Source organism: Coregonus clupeaformis, chromosome 7, assembly GCF_020615455.1.
Source record: "Coregonus clupeaformis isolate EN_2021a chromosome 7, ASM2061545v1, whole genome shotgun sequence".
Classification (NCBI taxonomy): Eukaryota; Metazoa; Chordata; class Actinopteri; order Salmoniformes; family Salmonidae; genus Coregonus; species Coregonus clupeaformis.
Genome location: NC_059198.1, coordinates 52,128,293 through 52,153,827, shown reverse-complemented (window position 1 = coordinate 52,153,827; position 25,535 = coordinate 52,128,293). Strand labels below are relative to the sequence as shown.

Genomic DNA, 25,535 nt, shown 5'->3' with positions numbered 1-25,535 from the left:
CAATTGGTAACACACTACGCCGTGAAGGACTGAAATCCTGCAGCTCCCGCAAGGTCCCCTGCTCAAGAAAGCACATATACAGGGCCGTCTGAAGTTTGCCAATGAACATCTGAATGATTCAGAGGAGAACTGGGTGAAAGTGTTGTGGTCAGATGAGACCAAAATCGAGCTCTTTGGCATCAACTCAACTCGCTGTGTTTGGAGGAGCAGGAATGCTGCCTATGACCCCACCGTCAAACATGGAGGTGGAAACATTATGCTTTGGGGGTGTTTTTCTGTTAAGGGGACAGGACAACTTCACCGCATCAAAGGGACAATGGACGGGCCATGTACTGTCAAATCTTGGGTGAGAACCTCCTACCCTCAGCCAGGGCATTGAAAATGGGTCGTGGATGGGTATTCCAGCATGACAATGACCCAAAACACATGGCCAAGGCAACAAAGGAATGGCTCAAGAAGAAGCACATTAAGGTCCTGGAGTGGCCTAACCAGTCGCCAGACCTTAATCCCATAGAAAATCTGTGGAGGGAGCTGAAGGTTCGAGTTGCCAAACGTCAGCCTCGAAACCATAATGACTTGGAGAAGATCCGCAACAAGGAGTGGGACAAAATCCCTCCTGAGATGTGTGCAAACCTGGTGGCCAACTACAAGAAACGTCTTACATCTGTGATTGCCAACAAGGGTTTTGCCACCAAGTACTAAGTCATGTTTTGCAGAGGGGTCAAATACTTATTTCCCTCATTAAAATGCAAATCAATTTATAACATTTTTTACATGCGTTTTTCTGGATTTTTTTGTTGTTCTTCTGTCTCTCACTGTTCAGATAAACCTATCATTAAAATTATAGACTGATCATGTCTTTGTCAGTGGGCAAACGTACAAAATCAGCAGGGGATCAAATACTTTTTTCCCTCACTGTATATAGGCGTCAGTTTTCCCATTTTCATATTAAAGTGTGATGATCGTGAAACTAGAAGAACCCTCATGACATGAATGCTATTGTCCTAAATCCCATTTGAATGCAACATTTCAGCTATGTAATTTGTGTAAAAGTTTTGTGAGTTGCACACGTTTTAGCATCTAGGTATATTAATTCTACACTTAGTAAGGCTTGACTCTTCATCCTCATTCTACAGTCAGTAAGGCTTGACTCTTCATCCTCATTCTACAGTTAGAAAGGCTTGACTCTTCATCCTCATTCTACAGTTAGAAAGGCTTGACTCTTCATCCTCATTCTACAGTTAGAAAGGCTTGACTCTTCATCCTCATTCTACAGTTAGAAAGGCTTGACTCTTCATCCTCATTCTACAGTTAGAAAGGCTTGACTCTTCATCCTCATTCTACAGTTAGAAAGGCTTGACTCTTCATCCTCATTCTACAGTTAGAAAGGCTTGACTCTTCATCCTCATTCTACAGTTAGAAAGGCTTGACTCTTCATCCTCATTCTACAGTTAGAAAGGCTTGACTCTTCATCCTCATTCTACAGTTAGTAAGGCTTGACTCTTCATCCTCATTCTACAGTTAGAAAGGCTTGACTCTTCATCCTCATTCTACAGTTAGAAAGGCTTGACTCTTCATCCTCATTCTACAGTTAGAAAGGCTTGACTCTTCATCCTCATTCTACAGTTAGAAAGGCTTGACTCTTCATCCTCATTCTCTTCATTTATCATTTATCAAGCCTACAAGCAATACAAGACTCCATTATTATGGTGGGAGATTATAATACGGTTTAAAATACCTCAGTGGACTGTAAAGGAAATCACACTACAAACTATCACCCTTATGCACTTAAGGAAATCACGAATATCATGGATATATTGGAACTAGTGGATATATGGAGGCTTAAATATCCTGATCTAGTGAGATATACATGGAGGAGACTCAATCAAGCTAGTCGTCTTGACTACTTTCTTATGTCATTCTCGCTGGCACCAAAAGTTTTAAAAAGTGTTGATAGGGGACAGAATGCGGTCTGACCATCAAATAATTGGCATATACATTACTCTTACAGAATTTCCATGTGGGCGAGAATATTGGAAATTTAATCAAAGCCTACTGGATGATAACTTGTTTTTAACCAGGACAAAATAATTTATAACTGACTATTTCCGACATAATATAGGTACAGCAGATCCCCTTATTGTATGGGACACTTTTAAATGTGCCTTTAGAGGCCATGCAATTGAATACTCATCTCAAAAACATTAGCAATTTAGGTCAAAATAATTCATGTTAACAAAGAAATGAGAGAGACTAACAGTACAGATAAAAAGCAAAACAAACTGTACCATAGTGGCACAGAATACGTTAGAGGAAAAACAAAAATAAATGGAGGAACTTATTAAAGAAAGATCAAGTGTAATATATTATAAAAATAAAGCGAACTGGATGAAATATGAGGAAAAATGTCAACATAGAAATGCTACCAAAAAGAATTTACTGAAACTTGTTAGAAATGACAGTCACCCATGATTCACCTAATTATATTTTGAAAGAGGAAGCAAAGTACTTTAAACATATGTTTTCGTTTCAGTCTCCTCCATCTCTACTAACCGAAGTTAACTGTATGGATTTTTTTCCTATTAATAATGTAAAATGACCAGCTGTACAGAAAGACTCATGTGAAGGCCAAATTACAGAGGAGGAACTTCTGGATGCAATTAAAGCCTTTAAGTCCGGGAAAACTCCTGGATGGCATAGTCGGGCTGGATGGCATACTAGTTGAGGTGCAGTGCATTCGGAAAGTATTCAGACCCCTTGACTTTTTCCACATAATATAATAATAATATAATAATAATAATATGCCATATAGCAGACGCTTTTATCCAAAGCGACTTACAGTCATGCGTGCATAAATTTTTGTGTATGGGTGGTCCCGGGGATCGAACCCACTACCTTGGCGTTACAAGCGCCGTGCTCTACCAGCTGAGCTACAGAGGACATTTTGTTAAGTTACAGCCTTATTCTAAAATTGATTAAAACGTTGTTTTTCCCTCTTCAATCTGCACACAATACCCCATAATGAGAAATTAAAAAAGGTTTTTAGAAATGTTTGCAAATGTATTACAAATGAAAAACTGAAATATGACATTTACATAAGTATTAAGACCCTTTACTCAGTACTTTGTTGAAGCACCTTTGGCAGCGATTACTGCCTCAAGTCTTCTTGGGTATGACGCTACAAGCTTGGCACACCTGTATTCAGGGAGTTTCTCCCATTCTTCTCTGCAGATCCTCTCAAGCTCTGTCAGGTTGGATGGGGAGCGTCGCTGCACAACTATTTTCAGGTCTCTCCAGTCCAGAGATGTTCAATCGGGTTCAAGTCCGGGCTCTGGCTGGGCCACTCAAGGACATAAATATACTTGTCCCGATGCCACTCCTGCGTTGTCTTGGCTGTGTGCTTAGGGTCGTTGTCCTGTTGGAAGGTGAACCTTCGCCCCAGTCTGAGGTCCTGAGCGCTCTGGAGCAGTTTTTCATCAAGGATCTCTCTGTACTTTGCTCGGTTCATCTTTCCCTCGATCCTGACTAGTCTCCCAGTCCCTGCCGCTGAAAAACATCCCCACAGCATGATGCTGCCACCACCATGCTTCAATGTAGGGATGGTGCCAGATTTCCTCCAGACGTGACACTTGGCATTCAGGCCAAAGAGTTCAATCTTGGTTTCATCAGACCAGAGAATCTTGTTTCTCATGGTCTGAGAGTCCTTTAGGTGCCTTTTGGCAAACTCCAAGCGGGCTGTCATGTGCCTTCTACTGAGGAGTGGCTTCTGTCTGGCCTGATTGGTGGAGTGCTGCAGATATGGTTGTCCCTCTGGAAGGTTCTCCCATCTCCACAGAGGAACTCTAGAGCTCTGTCAGAGTGACCATCGGGTTCTTGGTCACCTCCCTGACCAAGGCCCTTCTCCCCTGATTGCTCAGTTTGGCGAGGTGGCCAGCTCTAGGAAGAGTCTTGGTGGCTCCATTCTTCTTCCATTAAATAATGATGGAGGCCACTGTGTTCTTGGGGACATTCAATGCTACAGAAATGTTTTGGTACCCTTCCCCAAATCTGTGCCTCGACACAATCCTGTCTCGGAGCTCTACAGATAATTCCTTCGACCTCATGGCTTGGTTTTTGCTCAGACATGCACTGTCAACTGTGGGACCTTATATAGATGGATGTGTGCCTTTCCAAATCATGTCCAATCAATTGAATGTACCACAGGTGGACTCCAATCAAGTTGTAGAAACATCTCAAGGATGATCAATGGAAACAGGATGCACCTGAGCTCAATTTCGAGTCTCATAGAAAAGGGTCTGAATACTTATGTAAATAAGGTATTTCTGTTTTAATTTTAATACATTTGCTAAAATTTCTAAAAACCTGTTTTTGCTTTGTCTGTATGGGGTATTGTGTGTAGATTGATGAGGATTTTTATTTATTTAATCAATTTTAGAATAAGGCTGTAGATAATTTATCTAACCTCTGGATTACAACCAAATTATGATAAATGTACTATATTACGTATTGGATCACTAAAAAATACAACTTTTAAATGACCGTGTAATTTACCAATAAAATGGTTTGAAGGTGAAGTGGACATACTCGGTATTCATATCCTGAAAGAAAGAAATTATCTAATTACAATACATTTTAATAGAAAGTTTGCATAAATAGATAAGATCTTGCACCGTGGAAAAGAAAATACCTGTCTGTTTGTGGAAAAATCACCCTGATTAACTCTTTAGTCATATCTCAGTTTACCTATTTGTTTATGGCCTTGCCTACACCTAGCGACTTGTTTAAAAAAATGTATATTAGCAAATAATATTCAATTTTATTTGAACGGCAAGCCAGACAAAATTAAATGGGCCTATTTATATAATGAATATGAATTCGGAGGGCCGAAATGATTAAATATTAAAGCATTAGACCACTCACTTCAGTCATACAAAAGTTATACTTAAATCCGAACTGGTTCTCTAGCAGATTAGTAAGAATGTCTCACCCCATGTTCAAGAATGGCCTTCTTTCCTTTATTCAGATTACAGCCTCTCACTTTCGGTTATTTGAAAATGAAATAATCTCCAAAATATCGCTATTTTTTAAACAATCCATAGAAAGTTGGTTGCAATTTCAGTTTAATGCACCAGAAAAGATAGAACAAATATTACAACAAATGGTATGGTTAAACTCAGAAAATACTCATTCATAAAAAAACTATATTTTTGAAAAAATAAAATAAACGGTATGATCTTTGTAAATGACATTATAAATAGGACTGGTGGAGTTATGTCACACATGCATCTAACAAAAATATATGGAAACGTTCTGGATTTTTGTTTTAGATTCCGTCTCTCACAGTTGAAATGTACCTATGATAAAAATTACAGACCTCTACATGCTTTGAAAGTAGGAAAACCTGCAAAATCGGCAGTGTATCAAATACTTGAAGTTGAAGTGAAGTGTACCTATGATAAAAATTACAGACCTCTACATGCTTTGAAAGTAGGAAAACCTGCAAAATCGGCAGTGTATCAAATACTTGAAGTTGAAGTGAAGTGTACCTATGATAAAAATTACAGACCTCTACATGCTTTGAAAGTAGGAAAACCTGCAAAATCGGCAGTGTATCAAATACTTGAAGTTGAAGTGAAGTGTACCTATGATAAAAATTACAGACCTCTACATGCTTTGAAAGTAGGAAAACCTGCAAAATCGGCAGTGTATCAAATACTTGAAGTTGAAGTGAAGTGTACCTATGATAAAAATTACAGACCTCTACATGCTTTGAAAGTAGGAAAACCTGCAAAATCGGCAGTGTATCAAATACTTGAAGTTGAAGTGAAGTGTACCTATGATAAAAATTACAGACCTCTACATGCTTTGTAAGTAGGAAAACCTGCAAAATCGGCAGTGTATCAAATACCGAGCCTAAACCGCCAGGCTCTGAGGGGTGGCCAGTCCTCTTCTGGCTGTACTGGGTAGAGAGGAACCAGGCTCTGAGGGGTGGCCAGTCCTCTTCTGGCTGTACTGGGTAGAGAGGAACCAGGCTCTGAGGGGTGGCCAGTCCTCTTTTGGCTGTGCCGGGTGGAGATTATAAGGCCAGATCGTTCTTCAAGATGTTCAAACGTTCATAGATGACCAGCAGGGTCAAATAATAATCACAGTGGTTGTAGAGGGTGCAACAGTTCAGCACCTCAGGAGTAAATGTCAGTTGGCTTTTCATAGCCGAGCATTCAGTGGTCGAGACAGCAGGTGCGGTAGAGGGAGAGAGAGGGAGAGAGAGGGAGAGAGAGAGAGAGAGAGAGAGAGAGAGAGAGAGAGAGAGAGAGAGAGAGAGAGAGAGAGAGAGAGAGAGAGAGAGAGAGAGAGAGAGAGAGAGAGAGAGAGAGAGAGAGAGAGAGAGAGAGAGAGAGAGAGAGAGAGAGAGAGAGAGAGAGAGAGAGAGAGAGAGAGAGAGAGAGAGAGAGAGAGAGAGAGAGAGAGAGGGTCGAAACAGCAGGTCCGGGACAAGGAAGCACGACCGGTGAACAGGTCAGAGAGAGAGAGAGAGAGATGGAAGAATTAGAGGGAGCATACCTAAGATCACACAGGACACCAGATAAGACAGGAGAATTACATCAGATATGATGACTGACCCTAGCCCCCCAGCACATAGATTATTCCAGCATAGATACTGGAGACTGAGACAGGGCCAACCAGGCAGGATATAACCCCACCCACTTTGCCAAAGCACAGCTCCCACACCACCAAAGGGATATCAACAGATCACTAACTTATACCCTGAGACAAGGCCGAGTTTAGCCCACGAAGATCTTCCCCTCCGCAAGAGCCCGAGGACAGGAAGGATGGGAGGGCAAGCCAGTGACTCAGCCCCCATAATAGGGACATGGGACATGGGCAGAGAATCCCAGTGGAGAGAGGGGAGCTAGCCAGGCAGAGACAGCAAGGGTAGTTCGTCACTCCAGTGCCTACATTCAATCATAGGACCTACTGAAGAGATGAGTCTTCAGTAAAGACTTAAAGGTTGAGACCGAGTCTGCCTCTCTCACATAGATCGGCAGACCATTCCTTAAAAATTGAGCTCTATAGGAGAAAGCCCTGCCTCCAGCTGTTTGCTTAGAAATTCTAGGAACAATAAGGAGGCCTGCGTCTTGTGACGGTAACGGACGTGTAGGTATGTATGACAGGACCAAATCGGCAAGATACAGTAGGTAGGAGCAAGCCCATGTAATGCTTTGTAGGTTAACAGTAAAACCGGGACGTCAGCCCTAGCTTTAACAGGAAGCCAGAGGCTAGCATTGGAGTAATACGATCACATTTCTGGGTTCTAGTCAAGATTCTAGCAGCCGTATTTAGTGCTAGCTGAAGTTTATTTAGTACCTTCTCCAGGTAGCTGGAGAGTACAGCATTCAAGTAGTCTAATCTTGAAGTGACAAAAGCATGGATTAGCTTTTTTGCATCATTTTTTGGCAAGAAGTTTCTGATTTTTGCAATGTTACGAAGATGGAAAAAGGCTGCTCTTGAAATACAGTACCAGTCAAAAGTTTGGACACACCTACTCATTCCAGGGTTTTTCTTTATTTTTACTATTTTCTACATTGTAGAATAATAGTGAAGACATCAAAACTATGAAATAAAACATATGGAATCATGTAATAACCAAATATATTTTATATTTGAGATTCTTCAAATAGCCATCCTTTGCCTTGATGACAGCTTTGCACACTCTTGGCATTCTCTCAACCAGCTTCACCTGGAATGCTTTTCCAACAGTCTTGAAGTAGTTCCCACATATGCTGAGCACTTGTTAGCTGCTTTTCCTTCACTCTGCCGTCCAACTCATCCCAAACCATCTCAATTGGGTTGAGGTCGGGGGATTGTGGAGGCCAGGTCATCTGATGCAGCACTCCATCACTCTCCTTCTTGGTAAAATAGCCCTTACACAGCCTGGAGGTGTGTTGGGTCATTGTCCTTTTGAAAAACAAATGATTGTCCCACTAAGCCCAAACCAGATGGGATGGCGTATCGCTGCAGAATGCTGTGGTAGCCATGCTGGTTAAGTGTGCCTTGAATTCTAAATAAATCACAGACAGTGTCACCAGCAAAGCACCCCAACACCATAACACCTCCTCCTCCATGCTTTTTGGTGGGAAATACACATGTGGAGATCATCCGTTCACCCACACCGCGTCTCACAAAGCCACGGCGGTTGGAACCAAAAATCTCCAATTTGGACTCCAGACCAAAGGACAAATTTCCAACGGTCTAATGTCCATTGCTTGTGTTTCTTGGCCCAAGCAGGTCTCCTCTTCTTATTGGTGTCCTTTAGTTGTGGTTTCTTTGCAGCAATCGACCGTGAAGGCCTGATTCACACAGTCTCCTCTGAACATTTGATGTTGAGATGTGTCTGTTACTTGAACTCTGTGAAGCATTTATTTGGGCTGCAATTTCGGAGGCTGGTAACTCTAATGAACTTTTCCTCTGGGTCTTCCATTCCTGTGACGGTCCTCATGAGAGCCAGTTTCATCATAGCACTTGATGTTTTTTGCGACTGCACTTGAAGAAACTTTCAAAGTTCTTGAAATGTTCCGTATTGACTGACCTTCATGTCTTAAAGTAATGATGGACTGTTGTTTCTCTTTGCTTATTTGAGCTGTTCTTGACTTAATATGGACTTGGTATTTTACCAAATAGGGATATCTTCTGTATACCCCCCACCACCTTGTCACAACACAACTGATTGGCTCAAACGCATTAATAAGGAAATAAATTCCACAAATGAAGTTTTAAGAAGGCACACCTGTTCATTGAAATGCATTCCAGGTGACTACCTCATGAAGCCGGTTGAGAGAATGCCAAGAGTGTGCAAAGCTGTCATCAAGGCAAAGGGTGGCTATTTGAAGAATCTCAAATATAAAATATATTTTGATTTGTTTAACACTTTTTTGGTTTCTACATGATTCCATATGTGTTATTCCATAGTGTTGATGTCTACACTATTATTCTACAATGTAAATTTTTTTTACAAATAAAGAAAAAACACTTGAATGAGTAGGGGTTCTAAAACTTTGTAAACTGGTAGTGTGTATATACACACACACACAACTGTAAAGCTATCAGCTAGCTTGCAGATCAAATCAAATTGTATTTGTCACATATGTAACTCTGTGTTGTTGTTTTTACCGCACTGCTTTGCTTTATCTTGGCCAGGTCACAGTTGTAAATGAGAACTTGTTCTCAACTGGTTTACCTGGTTAAATAAAGGTGAAATAAAAATAAATAAATAAATACACGTGTTTAGCAAATGTTATTGCGGGTGTAGTGAAATGCTTGTGCTTCTAACTCCGACAGTGCATGAATATCTAATACAGTGCAGTTAGGCGGCCAGCCAGTATGTAGCTCTTCCCTCCACAGCCCCTCTTGTGGAGTAATGGAGAAAGATCCGGAAAGATCATGATTCTGTCTCTCCCTTTGCTCAGGCAGCAGAGAGGATGCAGACAGTGTCCTTGTACCATAGAAATGTTATGACAAATGCCCTGGGTGCAACCTGGCCAGGCAGCCGCCTCCGTAGCGTGCGATAGGCCCAGAATTTTGGGAATCCATTCCTGTAGAAAGGAGATGGCGTCTCTTCCCTCCACGGCCCCTCTGGAAACCATGAAATATCAAATTCGAGCGCTTTTGGAAATGTTCGTAAGAATCTAATTTCTCCTCGAGTTTAGAGATGGCGTCTTCCAACTTCTTGTACTTTTGATCCACGTCCTCGCGGACGTCCAGGATTTGACTTTCTGGTCTTCGTGGAGTTTATCGACCAGCACATCAATTTTGATGAGGCGTTCTGAAAGTGTCTCTTGGATTTATGTTATACCCTTGTCCATCTCCATTCTGAACCATGCTGGTGCTTCTTCCGAGCTAGCATCCGCTGAGGCCGAAGACGGTCTGTCAGAAGGGGGCACTTTTCCATGCCTCGTCTGAGGCCTTGCAAGATTGGGCATCTTTTGTTTTGGCGATAAAAGAGATGTTTTAACTTCCAACTCACTATTAACTCACTATTAACTCACTATTAACGTAAACCGTGTCAAAATGCCTTAAACATTTTCAAAAGTTTGATGACGCTATGCAGACGTGTCTTCTTAGATCTTGCCGGAAGCTAATATAAGGATTACATTTAAATTTAAATTATTTATACTTTTACTTTTACTTTTGATTTAAGTATATTTTAGCAATTACATTTACTTTTGATACTTAAGTATATTTAAAACCCAATACTTTTAGACTTTTACTCAAGTAGGATTTTACTGGGTGACTTTCACTTTTACTTGAGTCATTTTCTATTAAGGTATCTTTACTTTTACTCAAGTATGACAATTGGGTACTTTTTCCACCACTGATGATCTTTTCGTCAAAGAAGTTAATAAATTCAGCACTGCTGAAGTGAAGGCCATCCTCACTTGGGGATTGCTGCTTTTTAGTTAGCTTTGCGACCGTATCAAAAATACATTTTGGATTGTTTTTATTCTCCTCAATCGGGTTGGAAAAGTAGGCTCATCGTGCAGCAGTGAGGGCTCTTCGATATTGCATGGTACTGTCTTTCCAGGTTAGTTGGAAGACTTCCAATTTGGTGGAGCGCCATTTCCTTTCCAATTTTTTTGGAAGCTTGCTCTGGTATTTTCTGTATACCAGGGAGCTAGTTTCTTCGGACAATTTTTTTGTTTCTTTTTAGCGTTGCGAATTGTTAACTGATTTTTGTACTCCGACGTCCTTGGGTAGGTGGAGGGAATCTGGAAGGGTATCTAGGAATCTTTGGGTTGTCCGAGAATTTATAGCGCAGCTTTTGATAACCCTTGGTTGGGGTCTAAGCAAATTATTTGTTGTGATTGCAAACATAATAAGATAATAATAATAATAATAATAATAATAATAATAATAAAATAATAATATGCCATTTAGCAGACGCTTTTATCCAAAGCGACTTACAGTCATGCGTGCATACATTTTTTTTTTGTGTATGGGTGGTCCCGGGGATCGAACCCACTACCTTGGCGTTACAAGCGCCGTGCTCTACCAGCTGAGCTACAGAGGTGGTCTGATAGTCCAGGAATATGAGGAAAAACATTTTAGATCCACAATATATATTCCACAAGACAAAACTAGATCCAGGATATGATTGTGGCAATGCGTAGGTCCAGAGACATGTTGGACAAAACCCATTGAGTTGATGATGGCTCTGAAAGCCTTTTGGAGTGGGTCTGTGGGCTTCTTCATGTGAATATTGAAGTCACCAAAAATTTGAATATTATCATCCATGACTACCAGGTCCTATAGGAATTCGGGGAACTATACGCTATAAAAAGTGATTGAGTAAGCTGAAAGAGCAGTCTTTTCCCCCCCGTAAATATACATTTGCTGTCATTAATGTTAGCATCACCTCCGCCTTTGCGGGAAGCGCAGAGGGATATATTACTAGAGGAACCAGGAGGAGAGGCCTCATTTAACGCAGTAAATTCATCAGGCTTAAGCCATGTTTCAGTCAGACCAATCACATCAAGTGAGTAGTTCATTGACTATGACTGCCTTGGAAGTGAGGGATCTAACATTAAATAGTCCTATTTTGAGATGTGAGGTATTATCACAATCTCTTTCAATAATGACAGGAATGGAGGAGGTCTTTATTCCAGAGTTGTTGTGTCTCTGGTTGACCTTATGCCCTGTTTGTTAAGTTTTAAGGTATTTACATGGTCGGGCACAAGGTAATGTGTATTTACATAGTCAGTTTGTTGGTTGCTTAGTAACATAATGTATGTATTTTCTACATACATTGTTGTTCTTTGCTCACGTTGTTCATACCAAAGGTGAGATGAAAGCTTGTGGCAGAGGCTGTCTATTTACATAGTCAGTTGGTTGTTGTGTAGTTAGGTAATGTATGTATTTACATAGTCAGTTGTTGTGTAGTTAGGTAATGTATGTATTTACATAGTCAATTGGTTGTTGTGTAGTTAGGTAATGTATGTATTTACATAGTCAGTTGGTTGTTGTGTAGTTAGGTAATGTATGTATTTACATAGTCAGTTGTTGTGTAGTTAGGTAATGTATGTATTTACATAGTCAGTTGGTTGTTGTGTAGTTAGGTAATGTATGTATTTACATAGTCAGTTGGTTGTTGTGTAGTTAGGTAATGTATGTATTTACATAGTCAGTTGGTTGTTGTGTAGTTAGGTAATGTATGTATTTACATAGTCAGTTGGTTGTTGTGTAGTTAGGTAATGTATGTATTTACATAGTCAGTTGGTTGTTGTGTAGTTAGGTAATGTATGTATTTACATAGTCAGTTGGTTGTTGTGTAGTTAGGTAATGTATGTATTTACATAGTCAGTTGGTTGTTGTGTAGTTAGGTAATGTATGTATTTACATAGTCAGTTGGTTAGAGTGTAGTTAGGTAATGTATGTATTTACATAGTCAGTTGGTTGTTCTCACTTACAGAGGACGTCCTACTGTCTGTCAGATTGTGTGTAATCATGCATTGAGTCTGTCCATCATGGTTCCAGCTCTATTTATAAAGCCGCCTGGCTTCTTAGTGTCTGGTCTCATTGGTGTGATGTCCTGCCCAGCCTCCACAGCCAGGGTAGATTAGGCTACAGCTAACTGCTACAAGTGTCTTTATATTCAGCAGTTCAAGAGGCAGAGGCTCTCCTGTCGTCTGTTTGGGGACTCGGGGTGGGTCACAGCAGGTCCTTACGGAGAGGAAGACGTCCCTGTTATCTAAGACTCCTCCCTCCTCCACATCACTTTCATTCCCCCTTCAGGAGGATTGGTGATGGAAGATAGACAAAGAGACAAAAAGTGGAGGGAGAAGACAGGAGTGGAGAGAGGAAGAGAGGGAAGAGTGGGCGGTGTAGAGTGAAGACAGAAGGCGTGAGGGACGGAGGAGTGTACGGAGGAGTGTACAGAGGAGTGTACAGAGGAGTGTACAGAGGAGTGTACGGAGGAGTGTACGGAGGAGTGTGTGTCGTAGTGTGTTCCAGTGTGTGTGAGGGGCCATGGGAGCAGTGCTCAGCTGGGTTATTGCAAGCCTCTACACTGTGGTGGTGGAAACAGCTATGATAGTGGGACTCAGGAGCGTAAGTTACAGTTTAGCCATGTCTTCTGCTGTACAACTTTTGCCTTATCTTTACCGCTCGTGCGTGACATTAGCGATGGCTTCACCGTGGTACCTATTGTGCTGTTAAACTTTTAGCTTTTTACAGAGAAAGAGATTGTCATTATTGCAAACATGTCATGTGTGAACGTACAGTGTGTTTACACAGTATGTTTGTAGAATGTAAATGTACATTGAATGAGAGGAAAGAGAGGCAGTGTGTGTTTGGAAAAGAGAGAGCCTGAGAGAGAGCCTGAGAGAGAGCCTGAGAGAGCCTGAGAGAGCCTGAGAGAGAGAGAGAGAGAGAGAGAGAGAGAGAGAGAGAGAGAGAGAGAGAGAGAGAGAGAGAGAGAGAGAGAGAGAGAGAGAGAGAGAGAGAGAGAGAGAGAGAGAGAGAGAGAGAGAGAGAGAGAGAGAGAGAGAGAGAGAGAGAGAGAGAGAGAGAGAGAGAGAGAGAGAGAGAGAGAGACTACAAATGTGTGGGTGGGTGTGATAGAGAGCCAACGCCAGTCTAGATTCTGCCAGTGCCATTCTGAAAACCACAGCTTTCTCCAAGGACATTTAGTGTGTGTTTGTGTGTATATGTGTGTGTGTGTGTGTGTGTGTGTGTATGTGTGTTCGTGTGTGTGTGTGTATGTGTGTGTGTGCATGGCTGGCTGTGTGTGTGTGTGTGTGTGTGTGTATGTGTGTGTGTGCATGGCTGTGTGTGTGTGTGTGTGTGTGTGTGTGTGTGTGTGCATGGCCTAGTAGACCTACACAGCCGTGTTCCAATCTTTATAATGGATGTGTAGTGGCTTCTGCAGAAATAGTTACACTAGTATGTGGACACACCTTGAACGTTGCTGACAGGTGTATAAAATCGAGCACATAGCCATGCAAACGTCTAGGAGCAACAACGGCTCAGCCGCGAAGTGGTAGGCCACACAAGCTCACAGAACGGGACCACGACTGCTGAAGCGCGTAGCGTCTGTCCTCGGTTGCAACACTCACTACCGAGTTCCAAACTGCCAACGTCAGCACAAGAACTGTTCACAAGAACTGTTTGTCGGGAGCTTCATAAAATGGGTTTCCATGGCCGAGCAGCCGCTCACAAGCCTAAGATTACCATGCGCAATGCCAAGCATCGGCTGGAGTGGTGTAAAGCTCACCGCCATTGGACTCTGGAGCAGTGGAATCGCATTCTCTGGAGTGATGAATCACGCTTCACCATCTGGCAGTCCGACGGATGAATCTGGGTTTGGCGGATGCCAGGAGAACGCTACCTGCCCGAATGCATAGTGCCAACTGTAAAGTTTGGTGGAGGAGGAATAATGGTCTGGGGCTGTTTTTCATGGTTCGGGCTAGGTCCCTTAGTTCCAGTGAAGAGAAATCTTAACGCTACATCATACAATGACATTCTAGACGATTCTGTGCTTCCAACTTTGTGGCAACAGTTTGGGGAAGGCCCTTTCTTGTTTCAACATGACAATGCCCCCATGCACAAAGCGAGGTCCATACAGAAATGGTTTGTCGAGATCGGTGTGGAAGAACTTGACTGGCCTGCACAGAGCCCTGACCTCAACCCCATCAAACACCTTTGGGATGAATTAGAACGCCGACTGCGAGCCAGGCCTAATCACCCAACGTCAGTGCCAGACCTTACTAATGCTCTTGTGGCTGAATGGAAGCTGAAAGTCCCTGCAGCAATGTTCCAACATCTAGTAGAAAGCCTTCCCAGAAGAGTGGAGGCTGTTATAGCAGCAAAGTGGGGACCAACGCCATATTAATGCCCTTGATTTTGGAATGAGATGTTCGACGAGCACGTGTCCACATACTTCTGGCCATGTAGTGTATGTAGTTAGATCCATTATTTGTCCTCTGACAGATGATTTTTCCAGGTTTAGGAGATGTTATTACAGTAATTAGCTAACCTCTGCTGTTTAGAGATAAACATGTTGCTCCTTTTCATGGCAGGCTCCTAGTCAACTATTCCTTCCCAGGGCCTGAGGCTATACCTTTCTCTGATTTACTGACTGCACCGTGTGGGATGCAGAGTTATCAGAGCCTCTACCAGATCATCTTAACGCTATCAGACTCTTAGCAGTATTGAGTTAATCTTTCCTTCTCTCCTGTTCTTTCATTGTGCATTTCCGTTCACGGAATATTTAGATAAACCTGGAATCAAAGAAAAAGGGCTAGCTATAATGAAATGGTAAATGGTACGTGTGTATAGATATTGTGTAGAGGCCTGTCTCCCACATGAATCTTCTTTTGGTGTCAGACTGGGTCCAAATGCCTTCTGTTTCATTTTTCTGTATTTATTTATCTGTATATGTTATGTTATGTATGTATATATGTATGTATGTTATGTTATGTTATGTTATGTTATGTTATGTTATGTTATGTTATGTTGTATGTATGTATGTATGTATGTATGTATGTATGTATGTATGTATGTATGTATGTATGTGTATATATATAGTGTGTATGTACAGTGGGGAAAAAAAGTATTTAGTCAGCCACCAATTGTGCAAGTTCTCCCACTTAAAAAGACGAGAGAGACCTGTAATTTTCATCATAGGTACACGTCAACTATGACAGACAAAATGAGAAGAAAAAAAATCCAGAAAATCACATTGTAGGATTTTTAATGAATTTATTTGCAAATTATGGTGGAAAATAAGTATTTGGTCAATAACAAAAGTTTCTCAATACTTTGTCATATACCCTTTGTTGGCAATGACACAGGTCAAACGTTTTCTGTAAGTCTTCACAAGGTTTTCACACACTGTTGCTGGTATTTTGGCCCATTCCTCCATGCAGATCTCCTCTAGAGCAGTGATGTTTTGGGGCTGTTGCTGGGCAACACAGACTTTCAACTCCCTCCAAAGATTTTCTATGGGGTTGAGATCTGGAGACTGGCTAGGCCACTCCAGGACCTTGAAATGCTTCTTACGAAGCCACTCCTTCGTTGCCCGGGCGGTGTGTTTGGGATCATTGTCATGCTGAAAGACCCAGCCACGTTTCATCTTCAATGCCCTTGCTGATGGAAGGAGGTTTTCACTCAAAATCTCACGATACATGGCCCCATTCATTCTTTCCTTTACACGGATCAGTCATCCTGGTCCCTTTGCAGAAAAACAGCCCCAAAGCATGATGTTTCCACCCCCATGCTTCACAGTAGGTATGGTGTTCTTTGGATGCAACTCAGCATTCTTTGTCCTCCAAACACGACGAGTTGAGTTTTTACCAAAAAGTTATATTTTGGTTTCATCTGACCATATGACATTCTCCCAATCCTCTTCTGGATCATCCAAATGCACTCTAGCAAACTTCAGACGGGCCTGGACATGTACTGGCTTAAGCAGGGGGACACGTCTGGCACTGCAAGATTTGAGTCCCTGGCGGCGTAGTGTGTTACTGATGGTAGGCTTTGTTACTTTGGTCCCAGCTCTCTGCAGGTCATTCACTAGGTCCCCCTGTGTGGTTCTGGGATTTTTGCTCACCGTTCTTGTGATCATTTTGACCCCACGGGGTGAGATCTTGCGTGGAGCCCCAGATCGAGGGAGATTATCAGTGGTCTTGTATGTCTTCCATTTCCTAATAATTGCTCCCACAGTTGATTTCTTCAAACCAAGCTGCTTACCTATTGCAGATTCAGTCTTCCCAGCCTGGTGCAGGTCTACAATTTTGTTTCTGGTGTCCTTTGACAGCTCTTTGGTCTTGGCCATAGTGGAGTTTGGAGTGTGACTGTTTGATGTTGTGGACAGGTGTCTTTTATACTGATAATAAGTTCAAACAGGTGCCATTAATACAGGTAACGAGTGGAGGACAGAGGAGCCTCTTAAGGAAGAAGTTACAGGTCTGTGAGAGCCAGAAATCTTGCTTGTTTGTAGGTGACCAAATACTTATTTTCCACCATAATTTGCAAATAAATTCATTAAAAATCCTACAATGTGATTTTCTGGAAATTTTTTTCTCAATTTGTCTGTCATAGCTGACGTGTACCTATGATGAAAATTACAGGCCTCTCTCATCGTTTTAAGTTGGAGAACTTGCACAATTGGTGGCTGACTAAATACTTTTTTCCCCCACTGTATGTATGTGTGTGTCTATGTATGTATATGTATATGTATGTATGTATGTTATTTTACTGCTCTAGGGATATAATTATTGTTTGGATAACCTTATTTACTATTATGAATTGAGTGTTACCTTTAATTGTTTCACTCTTTATGCAATGCATACTGCAGAGAACACTGGAAGAAGAATTGTCACTGAATTACCACAGTGAATTATTGTAATGTTTGTGTCAATTAATCCCATAAGGGATGGGTTACCAATTGGCGATTTGACACGAAAATAAATATATCGCTCTTATTTTGTCTCTCTGCAGACCCGGGAAGCTCTTGATGACTCAGTGGGACTGCAGAACCCAGAGGGATTACAATTAGAGGCGGAGGAGGGGGATTTGGGACCCGGCGACCCCCAAGACTGGAGCCAGGACGGGGCGAGGAAGAGGATCGGCGGTGGGGGTGACATCACCTCGTTGTGTGACTCTCTGTCTTCCCTGCTGGGGGTGAAGGACCCACACACAGAAAGGAAGAACAGCAGCTACCACACCGCTGGGGCCTGTAGAGCCAGACACACAGCAGAGAGGAGCCAGAACCAACACAGCACAGAGAAACTCGCAGAGAAATACAGCGGAGAGATTCATAACCAACAACACAGCACAGAGAAACTCGCAGAGACATACAGCGGAGAGATTCATAACCAACAACACAGCACAGAGAAACTCGCAGAGACATACAGCGGAGAGATTCATAACCAACAACACAGCACAGAGAAACTCGCAGAGAAATACAGCGGAGAGATTCATAACCAACAACACAGCACAGAGAAACTCGCAGAGAAATACAGCGGAGAGATTCATAACCAACAACACAGCACAGAGAAACTCGCAGAGAAATACAGCGGAGAGATTCATAACCAACAACACAGCACAGAGAAACTCGCAGATAAATACAGCGTGGAGATTCATAACCAACAACACAGCACAGAGAAACTCGCAGAGAAATACAGCGGAGAGATTCATAAGCAACAACACAGCACAAAGAACACAGAGAAATACAGCGTGGAGATTCATAACCAACAACGCAGCACAAAGAACACAGAGAAATACAGCGTGGAGATTCATAACCAACAACACAGCACAAAGAACACAGAGAAATACAGCGTGGAGATTCATAACCAACAACACAGCACAGAGAAACTCACAGAGAAGAAGCGACACAAGCACAGGACAGAGAAAGAAACCCAGCATGGCGCTGAGAAAGTCAGTAAAGAGGTTCATGTCACTCAAATCACAGGTAATCAGAAAACACTAATACACCACACAGGGTCCCACAAACAGAATAGCCCAGGCAGACACCAGATCGACATCGCACAAAGCACAGAAACGTTTACACGGAGAAACAGCACGGAGACACAAACGCAGAGCAGCACAGAGAAACGGTGCACAGGGTTAACCAACACAGGGATGTGTAATCAACATAGAATGGATACACAACGTGTAGATCTTCTGTACACTCTGCACAGTGTAGAGAAACAGAGTTCACAAATACACAGCAGTCACCTGGAGCAGGTAAGCCTTGCTAGCCAGAATACAGACAGACAGGTGTCACACAACCAGCGCATTGCAGAGACACACTGCAGAGACACACACAACACAATAGAGTTACAGTGTTCGGACATATCTGACACACACGTGACACTATGCACAGATACACACAATATAGCCAACACACACAATATAGCCAACACACACAATATAGCCAACACACACAAACCAGACACACACTGCAGGCTCACACACAACCATCACAAACCAAACACACACTGCAGGCTCACACACAACAATCACAAACCAGACACACACTGCAGGCTCACACACAACAATCACAAACCAAACACACACTGTGAACTTATTGCAGAGCCCAGTACTGACACACAGTGTACAGAAACACACACCACAGACACAATCTGTATGGACACACAGCACACAGAGACAGAGGGGAGTAGTGAACCCACCACAGAGACAGAGGGGAGTAGTGAACCCACCACAGAGACAGAGACAGAGGGGAGTAGTGAACCCACCACAGAGACAGAGGGGAGTAGTGAACCCACCACAGAGACAGAGGGGAGTAGTGAACCCACCACAGAGACAGAGACAGAGACAGAGACAGAGACAAAGCCCCAGCCTCAGGCCTTCCTCAGTGCTACAAAGCCCCACGGTGAGGCATGCAGAGCATGTGTCCACTGCCAGGAAGAGCACAAGGTGTGTGTCACCACCAGGAACTCAGCAGAGCCGACTGAACCATCAGGGACAGAGGAAACAGTGAATGGCATCTGTTCAATCATGTCGTCCGTGGAGGCTGGACTTCCTTTTGAGGTGGGACTTACTGTAGAGGTGCGACTTTCTCCCCCGCTAGACGCCCGTGGGCCCATACCTCTTTCCAACAACCTGTCACCTGATCTGTCTCTCTCACCATCGCAAGACAGGAAGGGGATCAACCAACTGGAATCCCAGTTAGCCTCACCTGTCCCACCTACTGGGCTAGACAGTGGAGGAATTACAGAGATACAACAACATCAACAACAACAAACACAGAGCGTTAGTTCACGACCCCTGAAGGAGGATGCCGTTCAGACCCAGGGCCTAATCCCTGAGCTCCAGGACCAGGGGGACTCTAGCACAGAGACACCCAGGGACAGTGAGCACTCGCCTGGGGAGAGTACGAGGGATGAGCTCCAGCTTGATTCTGCTCATCTCCAGTCTCACACTGAGGGGGGGAGTGAGGAACGCCTGCCCCCCACCCCCACTCCCTCCCCCACATAGACAGGCCGCCTCCCTCTGACCTGTCAGGATCAGAAGACTCAGAACACTCACAGCTGTTATCAAAGACCTCGACCAGAGAGGACTGGACAGGACCACCCCATTCCCTGTCCGGGGTGAGAGAAGAGGAGGAGGAGGAGGAGGAGGAGGAGGAGGAGGAGGAGGAGGAGGAGGAGGAAGATTGTCATGTTTACAGACAGCAGGAGCAGGCAGTAGAAAGCACATCCTGCCCTGAATCAGCACAGCCAAACACTGTTATAGCAGCGGAGTTCTCTGATCATACAGACACTATTATAGCAGCAGAGTTCTCTGATCATACAGACACTGACTCTGACCATGTTGGGCTGTCAAGCACAGAGGAGACGGAGGACGCTATAGTCCCCTGCAGTCCTACAGGAGTCTTCATAGAGATCACTAGTGATCTGCATGTGGACCTCTGCACACAGGGTGGTTCTAGTGACATAGGCCAAGGGTTAACCCAGGGGTCAACCCAACCTACAGAGACTGAGCATCTTCAGGGAGACAGCACAGAACCCCCTGCCTTAGATCAGGAGGCTATACAACTGAGGAGGATAGAGATTACCGTGGGAGCAGACTTTCCTGTTACCGTAGGAACAGACTCTCCCGTTACCATGGGAACAGACTCTCCTGTGTGTAAAGAACGAGTCCAGAGCCACAGGGATCAGCTAGAGATCCACCACAGGATCCCTGAGCGTGAGCCTCCCTCTCCCTGCACTGTGCCACCCTCCATCCCGTCTCTGTCCTCCCGCTCCCTCTCTGACTCCAACAACCACACCAAGGCCAGTGAAGGGTTGTGGTTGGGATCTCTCTGTACGAGGGGCCAGGGACCAGAGCGGTGGTCCTCTGAGGTAGCCCACCAGAGCGGATCAAAGGAGTGTGGGGATAAAACTGATGGTGAGTCCCCTTCACTGACCGAGCCCGCAACGTTTACCTCGGACATCCTGGGGGAGACCAATGAGACCCTGGACAGCCCCCTTGAAGACCCCCCTGAGGACTCTGAGGAGTTCCTGTCCCCCCTGGACTACGACCCGTACTGGAGCCGTGAGGACTCAGCCGTGTCCGGGCTGGGGGACGAGTGGCACTTCAGCCTGGCTGAGGTGGAAGAGCTGGGGAGGCTCCAGGGAGAGGGTTACAGAGACGTCCCTATTCAGAACCATACAGGCACGACAGACTGGAGAGGAGAAATCTCTAACCATACAGACTGGAGAGGAGACATCTCTAACCATACAGACTGGAGAGGAGACATCTCTAACCATACAGACTGGAGAGGAGACATCTCTAACCATACAGACTGGAGAGGAGACATCTCTAACCATACAGACTGGAGAGGAGACATCTCTAACCATACAGACTGGACAGGAGACATCTCTAACCATACAGACTGGAGAGGAGACATCTCTAACCATACAGACTGGAGAGGAGACATCTCTAACCATACAGACTGGAGAGGAGACATCTCTAACCATAAAGACTGGAGAGGAGACATCTCTAACCATAAAGACTGGAGAGGAGACATCTCTAACCATACAGACTGGAGAGGAGACATCTCTAACCATACAGACTGGAGAGGAGACATCTCTAACCATACAGACTGGAGAGGAGACATCTCTAACCATACAGACTGTAGGGAAGATAATTGTGCTGCTAACTGTCACACAGGCCTTTCCGAACCCTTAGCTTCTTACCTGGAGACCAGAGGCCTGCTATTGGACAGTGCAGAGAAAGAGAAGGGGCAGCAGCCCATTCCCCACCAATCCCCCAAGCCTCCTTCGGACAGAGACAGACAGGAGTGTAGCAACTCACCTGAGGCTCTAGGATTAAAGGACTGTTTGTTTGCTGAGAAGGACAGCTCCTACAGCTCCTACCTCCAGACCAGCTCTCACCCCGCCCTACTGCAGCAGGATCGTGGGGTGAGGATCGTGAGGTACCCCTATCCCGACGGCAGTCTCAACCTGCTCTCCTTTAGTAGCCTGGAACCCATCCTAGAGGCCGATCCCGACCACTCCCTGGACAACTCTGGGACAGTGGAAGATGAGGAGCGGAGAAAGATTGTTAGGATAAGGCCCACTGAGGAGGACAGGAACACTGTTCTTCTGTCTGGTGACATCATCATGTCCTATATGCCCACTTTCAGCCCGTCGTCGTGTCACTCTGAGGACTTGTCCAGTATTGAGTCATCAGAGCACCAGCTGGTCTCGTTGACCTTTGACCCCGATGACCCCAGGGTCATGACCTTACCACACAACAGGGACTCGGCGGGCAGCGAGAGATGCTCCAGTCCCACCCCCACCTCTGTGTCCTACGATTTTGACACCACCAGCACTAACAGTGAGGAGATGGAAGAATCCATCCTGCCTGTCTCAGGGGGGAATGCCAACCTCCACAAACCCATGAAGAGCAAGTCTAAAGGCGACTGGGCGGGGAGCTCCAAGAGCTCCAAGTTCTCTGTCTTCGCCAAGATGCCTTCTTTCAGGAAGAGGAAGAGTCTGAAGAACACCAAGATGGACAGCTCGCCCCGGGAGTCACCCGACCTGGGCCTGAGAAGGGAGCTGGGGGGAGGACATGGAGGACAGGGGGGAGACACCTCAGATGATGACAGTGTCGTCTTGATGGTCCAGCAGGCCTTCTCCTCCGGTCCGGGGGGTCGCTACGAGACAGAGGAGGAGGAGGACTACGGCTTCTTCCCCTCCACGCCTCGCACCCGCCACGTCCGCCTGCTTTTCAGGGAGGGACCTGGGGACACCCCCGAAGGGCCCAGCAGCCCAGACAGTCCCCTGACCTCCCAGCCCGGAGGTCTCAGACACGACCAGACCGAGGCCCTCGAGGGCCTGCACGGCTACAAGAGGAGCAAGAGCTCCGACAGCCTCAACCTCCGCATGCGCTTCGCCCAGGCCCACAAGTCCCTGTCCAGCCTGTTTGAGTCTCGCTCCATGGACAAGGAGAACGAGGAGGAGACGGGGAGCGTTGAGACGGGGAGCGAAGGGGAGGTGGGGCGAGCCAAACAGTCCTGGAGGAGGCTGAAGAGAGAGAGGGCCAGGGAGGCTGAGCTGCTGAGGAGGACCCTGTCTGTCCCGGTCGGAGATGGGGTCGAGGGAGGGGACGGTGGGGGTGTGAGGACGTCCAGACAGATCCACAGTGACTACGTGTCCCGCTCTGCCTCGGGCTCAGTGCTCAGTGTCCCTGGGTCCCCCTCCTCTCTCAGGGCTCTGAGTCTCACCGACCCCCTCACTAAGAGGGGCCTGAAGGACAGTCAAAGCGGGGCCGGGGACGACAAGTCAGATGGCCAGAAGAGGAAAGGGAAAGTCCCGCCCAACAGCCTGTCAATCAACTTCTCAGACTCCAGACCGCCATCCTCGCACGACTCTGAGGCCCCGCCCACAAACGATCCCAGCCCCCTGTCGCCCATGAGCCCCGCCTCCCTGGCTGCCTTAGCCAATCAGCTGTCCTGGTCCCCAGGGGGAGCCTATGAGAGCACAGCGTCTAGCATGGCAGCTACACCAGACACCCCAGTGAGACCCATGAGCCCCAAGCCCCACAGCCCCAGACCTGCTGCCCAGCACAGGGCCTTCTGCTACCCCCCCACTGCCTCTGCCCGGGCCTCAGTCCTGTCCCTGCTCCTCATGGGCCAGTCAGCCAGTGTAGAGGGCCTGTCTGACCCGCCAGAGAAGCCCAAGACCCTGAAGCCCCGAACGGGACAGATAGGCTCCTCCTCCCTCAGCCCATTGGAGGACAGCGGAGTGGACAGTCTGCTTACACCTATGTCCTTCAAACAGTTTGAGGTAAGGCACAGCTATATGATAACACAGCTATATAATGCCTCATTGTTATCATTTGTTTGACTGCATGTGTGTTGTTAAGCAGATTCTCCATGGCAGGCAGGTGTAGCCTTGTGTGTAACTGATAATAACTGATAAAACCGATAAAAACTGATATAACTGATAATAACTGATATAACTTATAATAACTGATATAATAATGAAGAATACAGAAATTATACTAGTTAAACAGCCCAAAACATGTAAGCTATGAAAGAACAATAAATGATTTATTCCCTTTACAAGTGAATTCTCAGCTAGGCATCCCCACTATACTATCTCACTCCCTCAGGGCACATCTTTGATTGACAGGAGTAGGTTGTTTAAAATAAAAGTCTCCTCTGGCATCTGCTGTTTCATCGTTTTGTCCCCATTATGATAGAATGACCTGACTGTCTGTCAGTTTAACATCATGATAAAGCAGCCATGTTAACCCCTCCTCCATCAAGACGACGAGGGAAGGCCAGGCAGGGTGCACTATGGGATAAAGTGTTGACTGTCTTTCACTGGCCCTGTTCTGCCTCAGTGTAACCGGTGTGAAATGGCTAGCTAGTTAGCGGTGCGTGCTAGTGGCATTTCAATAGGTGACGTCACTCGCTCTGAGACCTTGAACTAGCCGTTTCCCTTGGGCTTCGGCTTTTGTGGAGCGATATGTAACGATGCTTCGCGGGAGGCAATTGTCGATGTGTTCAGAGGGTCTCTGGTTCAAGCCCAGTTTGGGGCGATGAGAAGAACGGAGGCAACACTGTTACATCAGCCTTAGGCTGAATTTAAATAACGTCTTTGGGCACTTCATCTCTCTCTACAGTCATGCGTGTGTGTTTGTGCGTGCGCGTGTGTATTCGTTCAGATGGAATGCAGAATAAGCCCTTCTTTATCTCCTTCCTCCCTCTGTTCTCTCCTCTCCTGAAAGAGAGATGAGGAGGAAGAGTGAAACGATAGAGTCAGCTCTTTCTTTCCTCCGCTGTGCTCTGCTGTCACTGGCGTGGCACATTTCCATTCTGCTCCCGTCCCGTCCCGCCTGGCAGTTCTGAAACGGCCCAGGCAGGCAGCTGGGAGGGGGACTGTGTGTTCTAGCCAGCTACCTCCAGGGGGCTCCCCAAACAGATAACTTCCTGTATTTCAAACATGGGGCAGAGAGAAAATGTTCATGTTTTAAAGTTAGTTTCCTGCAATTCTACACATTTTGCCATGGGGCAGAGAGAAAAATTGAATGTTTCATCTCATGCAAGTCTAAGGGCGGCAGGAAGCCTTGAGATCAGGGTGGTAGGCCAGGAACCGAAAGGTTGCTGGTTCGAATACCGTAGCCGACAAGGTGAGAAAAAAAACAAATCTGTCGCTATGTGTTTGAGCTAGGCACTTAACCCTAATTGCTTCAGGGGTGCTGTACAATGGTGACCCACTCCAATGGTGACCCACTCCAATGGTGACCCACTCCAATGGTGACCCACTCCAATGGTGACCCACTCCAATGGTGACCCACTCCCTGCGGGTGTGTGTAGCAGGACAAATATAAACACTCCCCAAATTATTATAATTAGCTTTAAAACTGCAAAATGTTCTGTTCATCCTCACGTCAGAATATGAAGAATAGCGTGAGGTTAGGAGAATTAGGTTAAGGTTAGGAAAAGGGTTAGGGTTAGCAAAAAGGCAAACACTATTCAAATGTGCAACTTTTGACTTCACTTTGATACTAGCTGCATTACC

General features: G+C 45.1%; 2 protein-coding genes across 3 annotated transcripts in view; both read left to right on the top strand.

Annotated features, from left to right (window-relative positions):
- The window catches only part of LOC121570189 (serine-rich adhesin for platelets-like), a 79,765-nt gene extending 59,770 nt beyond the window's left edge, over positions 1-19,995 (top strand). Inside the window, exon 2 of the mRNA XM_041881681.2 lies at positions 17,494-19,995. Within this exon, the coding sequence (XP_041737615.2) occupies positions 17,494-19,995 (2,502 nt within the window). The remainder of the gene's footprint in view (positions 1-17,493) is intronic.
- A 205-nt stretch (positions 19,996-20,200) lies between these two features.
- LOC121569358 (rho guanine nucleotide exchange factor 4-like) overlaps positions 20,201-25,535 on the top strand; it is a 74,305-nt gene continuing 68,970 nt past the window's right edge. For both annotated transcript variants that reach the window (XM_045221427.1, XM_041880249.2), the window contains exon 1: positions 20,201-23,792. In XM_045221427.1, the coding sequence (XP_045077362.1) occupies positions 20,625-23,792 (3,168 nt within the window). In that variant the 5' untranslated portion in view covers positions 20,201-20,624. The remainder of the gene's footprint in view (positions 23,793-25,535) is intronic.